Source organism: Portunus trituberculatus, chromosome 43 (genome assembly GCF_017591435.1).
Source record: "Portunus trituberculatus isolate SZX2019 chromosome 43, ASM1759143v1, whole genome shotgun sequence".
NCBI classification, from domain to species: Eukaryota; Metazoa; Arthropoda; class Malacostraca; order Decapoda; family Portunidae; genus Portunus; species Portunus trituberculatus.
In genome coordinates, this window is record NC_059297.1 from 23,791,690 (window position 1) to 23,800,538 (window position 8,849).

Sequence of the window (8,849 nt, forward strand, 5' to 3'; positions counted from 1 at the left end):
TGTTGTTATCGTCGTTTTCTTCATTCTTTCTTCCCATAATTCTCCTTCTACACGGTATTCCTCTTCCGTTGTTGTTGTTTTTTTTCTTATTCAATGTAATTTCTTTTTTTCTTTTTTGTTATGGCCTAAAGCGCCTGTAGGCATACTTGAAGAGTTCATGTGGGAAGCGCTGTTATGATAGACAGACTACTTATTAACGCGAAGTAATGTGATGTACTGTGGCTGGGTATTGTTACTTACGCACTACCCACGCCACGCCAATCTAGTCCCCAACGCAGCTTCGGGGAGATGTTCACGGCTTACGTTCCGCCAGGCATCTTGCTTGCCTTCTTTGTCTGACTGGTTATCCTGTCCTGCATAGCCAGTCTAGTTCTACACTGTCAGACTCCAGTTGTCTAGACTGTAATTCTACATCATCACGCTCGCTACCAAGCTTCTCTGGCTCGCTACCGACTACAAGTCTCACTCCAGCCGCCGGCAACTTCTCAAGCTTCCTCACGTCTACTCGCTACCAACCTGTTCTTTTCTTCGCTCCTTCATTCTCCGATATATACCGTTCATTTCTAAGTCCTTATTTACTATGTTTTACCTTTCCTGATTAATCATTCTATTGCAATTAACTTTTTTTCCCCCCCGACACATTTTTTCTCCATAATCACAAAGCAACTTTTTTAGACACATTTTGCACACCACTCGTATTGTTCCGTCACCTAAAAAACATACATAACTAACTTTTCTTTGCGTGTGTCCATGCCAACATTTTCACACAACGTTTTAAATATAGCGGAAGGATGCCCATGACAGTAAAAAGGGATACTGTCTGCTTTGTTCACCTGTGTCACTCCTGTTCGAATCACCAACACTGACACAAACGCACATTCTCACACAAGCTTCACGTTTCTCCCATATAGTCCACATATTTGCGATCACTCACCCCTTTATCTGCCGCCAAACCAAGTACTGTTCTTAAATCATGCCCTTACTATCCATGACGCGCGTGGAGATTTGAGAAAACACTTGAAAAAAGGTTAAAACACAGAATTGCCCGAGGCACTTCCACCTGCCACTGGTACAAGGCTCTTCTGTTGGTAACACGGCGCTCATTGGTTGCCAGATTAGAAGCTGTGCGCTGATTGGTTGTGGTTCTTTCATGACGTAAGCTTTATTTGCCTGTGAAATTTCATGGTCAATCAGATTATTTATTATTTTTAGTATATTCAACCAGATTTTTGGTGATATTTCGCTTCATATGCTGGAAAAAATAAAATTAGAAAACGGGAAGTTCTCTTGATGCCGTACGTTTTCTTTTATGAAGGGAGTTCCGTTCATCTCTCTCTCTCTCTCTCTCTCTCTCTCTCTCTTACGAACGTCGCAATTTTCTGCCTCATTTTCTCTCGACCTCAGTTTTGTTCGCCTCATTTTTCTTCCCTTTTATCTCTTCCTCTTTCTTTTCCTTTCGTCCACTTCAGTTAACATTCTCTTCATAATAATCTTCACCTCACTGCCTTCACCTCGTTTCCTCCGCCTCCCTCATCGCCTTCTATCAACTCAGGCCATGGCACCGAACTTGAAAAAAATACATATAAAAATAACTTGTTGTGGTACTCGCTATTTTTCGTCTTTCTTTAAGGTCATGTTGCGCTGCTATGAATTACTGACTTGTTGAATGATAACTGACGCCTCCTTTGTCTTATGAAGTGCTGTCCTTTCCCAGGTTTTTTTTCTTTTTTCTTCCTTGTTGCAGCTGTTTTATCATTGATTTTACTTGCGCGCGTTGTTTCATAACTCATATCTTTAATACAGCCCCCTTCACACCTTCGTCACCCTCCCTTCCTCTCACTTAAGTTCATTAATATTATTTCGCACTTGTATTCAAAATGTTTTCTATACGCTATCTATAAGATTCATTTCAATACAGCTCTTCTACTTCGCGTACAGATCTTTGTTTTCGAATTTAATTGTTTTATATCAATGGTTCCCAAGCTATGGTATGCGTACCACTAATGATACGCGAAGGCCTTCCAGGTGGTACATGACCACTTTCAGAATCATGTGGGATTTTTAGTTCAAATGAATTCATTCATTTATCAGAAAAAAATATTTTTTTGCCTTACACAAGATAATTTGGCATCGATCAGCAATAAATTGAATTGAGGTCTTTGTTTTTAGTTCATTTGTGTGTTCTGCTCGTGAAAAAATTGCTATTTCCTGGAATTAAGTTTTTTTTTCTGGAATCAGGGACTGTGCGGGGACCTCCAAGTGGTACACGCTCAGGAAAAGTTTTGGAACCACTGTTCTAGACCTATCGTTTAAAAAGTTCTTATGTACTTGTAACCAGGTAGAAGTCAATGATCGGAACTGGTGAATTCCTTGTCTCAAGCAAGTGTGACCGAAACCTGACCTCTTCATCTTTTTTTTTTTCCTATTTATTTCATTTTTGTTTTTTTCTCTCTCCTTCATTTTTTTCGATCGACTAGTGGCCGTACTTTAAAAGAAAGATCCTCATGGACTTGAAATTAGCCAGTAGCCAAAGCACGGAACTGGTGAATCCTTTGTCTCGAGCTAGTACCCAAACCTTTATTTATCAATCTTTTCATTTATTCATTTACTATTTTTTTTCTTTTTAGCGATCAATTATTAGCCGAAGACCACCCTCGCACTGCTGCCAACTCTGCGTTCTGAAGCAAATACATCAGTGACGCCTTATGATTTGAACAGCGAGCGACGAAAAGGATAACCATCAGAAAGACCAGCTAGGAATCGAATTTCCTATGACACAACACAACACCGAGGCTTTCCTGACCACGCCAACATACTGGCCAGCCTTCACCGTCCTGCCACATTACAAGTTTTAAGAGCAAGCATGAACATCTACATGGATCACCCACATCCCCACCCACAGAAGAAAACAACAATAAATAATGATGATGATAACGATAATAATAATGATAATGATAATAATAATAATAATAATCCGAAGAAGAAGAAGAAGAAGGAGGAGTTGGAGGAGGAGGAGGAAGAGGAGGAGGAGGAGGAGGAGGAGGAGGAGGAGGAGGAGGAGGAGGAGGAGGAGGAGGAGGAGGAAAAGGAAAAGGAAACGAAAAAGAAAAATAAGAAAAAAGATTAGAAAAAGAAAAGGAAAATTAAAAAGAAGGTCCTGCTTTTTTTACCCCCATCTAAATCAATAAAATACTTCAACACTGCCACCTTTTAAACCCTCAGGAGTAACATTCAACCTACATCCGTCCAGCCGTCCTGTCTACTCCCATAAAAGTAACAATAACTGAAACACCGTCGCATCAATCATGGTTACCGCCTGAAGAATTTGTCACTTTTATTATTTATCTTTTTACATGGTTTTATATATTTTTTTTCTTTATTCCTTCTACGTCATTCTCAAAACAAACCTGTCCTACTTTTTATTATCTTGTACTCTTTCTTCTTCTTTTACTTCACCCCAAAATTATAACTGTCCATTTGCAGCACCACCAGCATGTTTTGTTTTGTTTTTCTTTCTTTTTTTTTTATGTACGAGAAGTACCAGACAAGGGCATTAATAAAGAAAAAGGAAAAAATGGACCACTCAGCTACAGTCTCTTAAAACAAAATGTCACGAGAATCATTGCAAATTGAAGGATAAGCGTCATGAAACCACCTCCCTTTTGAAAGAGTTTAATTCAAAGGAAGGTGGAGAAACAGAGGCATCCAGGGCTTTCTACTCTTTCAAAGTTAATAATATAGTTTTCCTCAATTCTTTTTTTTTCATTGTCTTACTGTTTTTTTCCTCCTCCTCCTCCTCTTTCTCCTCTTTCTCCTCTTCCTCTCCCTTATCCTCCTTCTCCACTCCACATTTCTTTCCAATATCTTTTCTCCTCAATCTATCTCGTTCCTTTCTTCTTTTCTTCCTCCATGTCTTCTTCTCCTTCCCTTCAGGTTTTCTTAATTTATTCCTTTTTCTTTCCTTCCATCGCCTCTTCCTCTCTTCCTCCCACCACTGTTTGCGCCTCACCCACGCTCTTCCTGCCATCACTCTTCCTCGATAACCACGCTGCCCCCCACCCCGACACACACACTCATAATTTATCTGCCTCACCATTTTCTTTCACGCTCTGTCATCTTCTGTCTACCCTTTTTCTTTGTTATTTCTATATTCCGCACTCCTTTTATTCGTTTCTTCTTTTTCCGTCTCCACATCCTTGCCATGGTTCATTCATTGCCTCCCCCCCCTATCTCTCTCTCTCTCTCTCTCTTAAATAACCCTTGTACCCTCCCCCCTTTTCTCCACGCCTACATGTTTTTGCCTATCTCAAAACTTTAGTAAGACGCAAAGATGATGTTTACACTTTACCGGCTGAAACTTCGGCCTCTTTACCAACCTGGCTTGTCCATTGAGCTGACAGAATCCACGACTATTTTAAGACAGAATTACAAACTGGGACTCGCGTATGCCGAAGAGTACTTAAAAGGATTTACGGTTTAGATTACCACGCTTAGGAATCAATTATGTTGTCTTCAACCCTTTTATCATGACGTGTGGGTGGGGTGAAGTTCTCAATGTGTCACGAATGATTCACACGTTCGAACTGTTTCTTTGTTATGACTCACACGTTTATCAGCTCATTGGCTTGACCTCACTTCCTTCACCTCTCTCACCTCTTAATACCTTACCTTACCAAAATACCGTGCCCATTCAGACGTTGGCGCCCATGGATTGCCACACCCTTTATCTCTTGTCATTTCCAATATACTTGCAGGTCTTCTTCCACCTCCTATTGTTTTTCCTATTCCATCCATGTACTTATCCCTTTGTCTGTCTCTTCCTCTGCTACGTGAGACTCTTCCTGTAATTAAATTCTCTATCTTTACTCTCATGGCCTACAAAACACCGATTAATATCTTGACAAAACTCCTCAGGTACTTAGTATTTCTTTCTAGTCTTTCTTTAGGTTCATCCTGCGCTGCTGTGTATTATCTTTCGTCTCGTTGAATCATATCAGGATGTTTAAGCTTGTCTGACAAAACTCACTCAAAAACTGGTCGGTATAGAGATGCATTATGTTAAGTGGTTCAGAAGTTGACGTCAGACAGTGGTGTATTCGTCAAACTGTTTCGTAAGGCTGCTGATAAAGGATGTGATATGTATTATCTATAACACCATGCAGTAAGTTCGTAGATGACAAAAATAACCAATCATGTTCTACAGTCGTGGACTTTTTTGAATGTTTGTTCACATTTTGTCTCAGCAATTTGAATTATATTAAAGCGTTCATCGTCTTTTTCTTTCACGTACAGTTCCCTAAATATTTTTCATAGGTTTAGAAATATCTTCTCACCTATCCCTGTCTGTTCGCCATCCACCACACCGCTTCGATATTTTCCTGTTCCTGCCTGTCCTTCAACTGCCCCTTCAGTATGTCTTCATTAACCTCGCCTCTCCCGCCCCTCAGGTAGAGAAGTCCCTGGAGCACACCACGTCCCGCCTCTCGCTCTCCGCCGTCAGGGAGGAAGACACAGCCAACTATACTTGTGTCCCTGTCAACTCTTCCTCCGCAGTCGCCGCCGCTGCCTCCGTCGCTGTTCATGTTAACACAGGTGAGTGAAAAATGTGCTCTCTCTCTCTCTCTCTCTCTCTCTCTCTCTCTCTCTCTCTCTCTCTCTCTCTCTCTCTCTCTCTCTCTCTTGTAATTTGCGTCAGAGGAAGGATGTTTTCGCCTAGATCTGAATAGCTTCTTACTAGACGTTCCTCTCCTCTATTAGAAATGTACAATAACTTCAAACTTACGGTGGATACTTTAACATCTGCCAGACGCAAGATAATAGTTGAAAATTGTAAATAAAAAAAATGATGGTGATAAACAAATAAAGCAAATAAACTAAAAGAAAATAAATAAACAAAATATATGCAAAAAAAAAAAACATTAGCTTTCAAATTAGACACCATAAGATCTAGTGTAACGCCTGATAGACTGATACACATGAAATCCGTAAACAACTACATTAGTCAGACATTTTAAATTAGACACCATAAGATATACATATTTTCTTGGATGCTGTAACTCCTTTAAAAAGTTACGAGAACTTGTACATTACTTCATAATGTCTCCTAACTTCTTGGAAGCTGATTTAGCAAGAGTAGAGATGTGAAATTTCCAGTTTAGATTTTTAGTGAAGGATAGACCGAGTGTGTTTAATGTAGAGGAGAGGGAAGTTGAGTGTTATTGAAGAAGAGAGGATAGTTGTCTGGAAGGTTATGTCGAGTAGATAGTTGTAGAAATTGAGTTTTTGAGGCATTGAACAAAACCAGGTTTTCTCTGCCCCAATCAGAAACAAGTGAAAGATCAGAAGTTAGGCGTCCTATAGCATCTCGCCTTGAGTCATTTAATTGTTGTTGGGTTGGGCGTCTGTTGAACGCTGTTGAATAATGCAGGGTGGTATCATCTGCTAGAATTAACCTTCTTTTTTTTTCATGGCATGTGGGCTTTTCACGGGAGTTTATGGGCTAAAGGGGATACTTTTTGGGGTATATCCTATCTCAAAACCCACCCGCTAGGATAGCGTTACCCCGAGTAAGGAAGCCCAACCTACACTCGGATCGTGGACAGGATTCAAACCCTTGCGCTTGGAGACCACACGGACCTCAAAGCACGCATGGTTCCACTGTACCACAGCGTTTCCATATTCATTCTGCTTAATTCTACATAGCTTCAGAAACTTATGTGGGGGATTACAATAGTGAAGACTGTGGCCATTATTCTTCTGAACTCCATAGACCCTTCCTAATGTCAATAAAATGGTCTAATTGTACACAAATCTCAAGGTAAAATGTGTCCCAGTATTGAAGGGGTTAAAAACAATATAATCTTAGACGAAACTTCTCTCAAAATAACAACAACAAAACAATAACAAAAACTACTACTATTACTATTACTGCAACCACCACACACTAACACACCGCTACTCCCTCTCCTCTCCCTAGCGGACGAGTTAAGGGCAGCCGTGCATCAGGGGGGTCTGAGCAGCGCGCCCCCGCCTCCCACCGCCTCCCTGTACTACTCCATCACCCTCACCCTGGCCATGGCGGTGGTGGTGGTGGCGGTATTAGTGAGTCACACGTGGCCCGCCCAACTCTCCTAGCGCCGGTGAGAGAGAGAGAGAGAGAGAGAGAGAGAGAGAGAGAGAGAGAGAGAGAGAGAGAGAGAGAGACTAGTGTGTGTGTGTGTGTGTGTGTGTGTGTGTGTGTGTGTGTGTACATTGAATCATAAATCATTGTGAAAATACTGTAAAAAAAAAAAAAAACTGAACAAGAGAAAAAGAGAACAGAAAAAACTTTGTCATTTTCTTCTTTTCCAGATTCTCTCTCTCTCTCTCTCTCTCTCTCTCTCTCTCTCTCTCTCTCTCTCTCTCTCTCTCTCTCTCTCTCTCTCTCTCTCTCTCTCTCTCTCTCTCTCTCTCTCATGTGATATAGTATGGTAATTTTTCAGTCTTATCATGATGTCTATACCTGTGTGTGTGTGTGTGTGTGTGTGTGTGTGTGTGTGTGTGTGTGTGTGTGTGTGTGTGTGTGTGTGTGTGTGTGTGTAACTTTTTAACTACTGTAACTGTATCCTTTACATTATTGTCGTTATCATCATCATTACTTTAATTCTTTTCACTACTGCTATTATTACTTATTATTATTATTATTATTATTATCATTATTATTATTATTGTTATCTCTACTACTGCTATTCCTACTACTACTACTACTACTACTACTACTACTACTACTACTACTACTACTACTATTGCATTACTATAATTGCTGTCGTTCTCATCATCACAGTTCTATCATAATCATCATATTTTCCTTACTATTATGTACATCATGCCTCTTGTATCACTTCCATGTATGCTGCGTTCTGTAATCTTTTGTACTCTTCGCTCTGTAACTCTACAACACAGTATTAGTGAAAGATCTGATTCATTGTGGAGGATTATTCTCAAAGGTTGGGCTTCCTCAGTCGGGGCAACGGTTTCCTAGCGGGTGGGCTTTGAGATAGAAGGTACCACAAAAAGTATCCCCTTTAGCCCATGAATTCCCGTGAAAACCCTACATGGTATAAATAAAAAAAAATAATAAGATGACTGACTGCGCCTACGTGACACTTAACACTTACTGCAGCTCTCCTTGTCTGCCTTATACCAAAGAGCGAGCGTGATGGATCAAGCGACCGTGATTTTTTTTTTTTTTACTTGATGTTGTATAGATGTCACAGGTGAGGTCCATCACAACACAGAAGAGTCTGCGTCACATAGCCGTGCGAGGCGCAGGGACAAGAACCGGCTGGAGAATCAGTGGGAATTCAGAGTTCAGTAGCTCCTTTCTTTATCTTCATTACTTTTCATTTTGTATCACGTAAACGAAAGTTCCTTTGCGCAAATTTTGTCAAATACTTCGGAAAAAGATGTTTTTATTTTTATAATGAGTAATTTTCTTTTCTACGAAGAAAGCAAAACACAGTACATTTATGCTACTAGTATGGCAGTCTTGGTAAACTTTTCATTCATGGATACTCAAAAACTCAAGTCCTTCTGAAAGCAATTAGAACAAAGCCGATGTGCATTATCATCAGCGTGTCACTTCATCCTTCCTTCCTTCTTTGCTTCCTTCCTTTCTGCTATCACCCTTCCTTCCTCCTCCTTTCTTTTCTCCTTTCTTATTCCATTAATAATTCTATTCTCACCTTTTCCGTTATCCCAATTCCTTTCATTCACATTCTTCAGTTACTCCTCTTTATTTATTCCTTCCTTCTGTCAATACGTGTAATTTGTACAATAAAATTAACCAATAAAGCACGTGTGTAACTTAT

At 40.2% G+C, this 8,849-nt stretch overlaps 1 protein-coding gene across 1 annotated transcript in view; it reads left to right on the forward strand.

Moving 5' to 3' along the window:
- LOC123518175 (protein sax-3-like) overlaps window positions 1–7,147 on the forward strand; it is a 47,324-nt gene extending 40,177 nt beyond the window's left edge. Inside the window, exons 7-8 of the mRNA XM_045278863.1 lie at window positions 5,448–5,592; window positions 6,977–7,147. Coding sequence (XP_045134798.1) covers window positions 5,448–5,592; window positions 6,977–7,134 — 303 coding nt within the window. The 3' untranslated portion in view covers window positions 7,135–7,147. The remainder of the gene's footprint in view (window positions 1–5,447; window positions 5,593–6,976) is intronic.
- The last annotated feature ends 1,702 nt before the right edge of the window (window positions 7,148–8,849 follow it).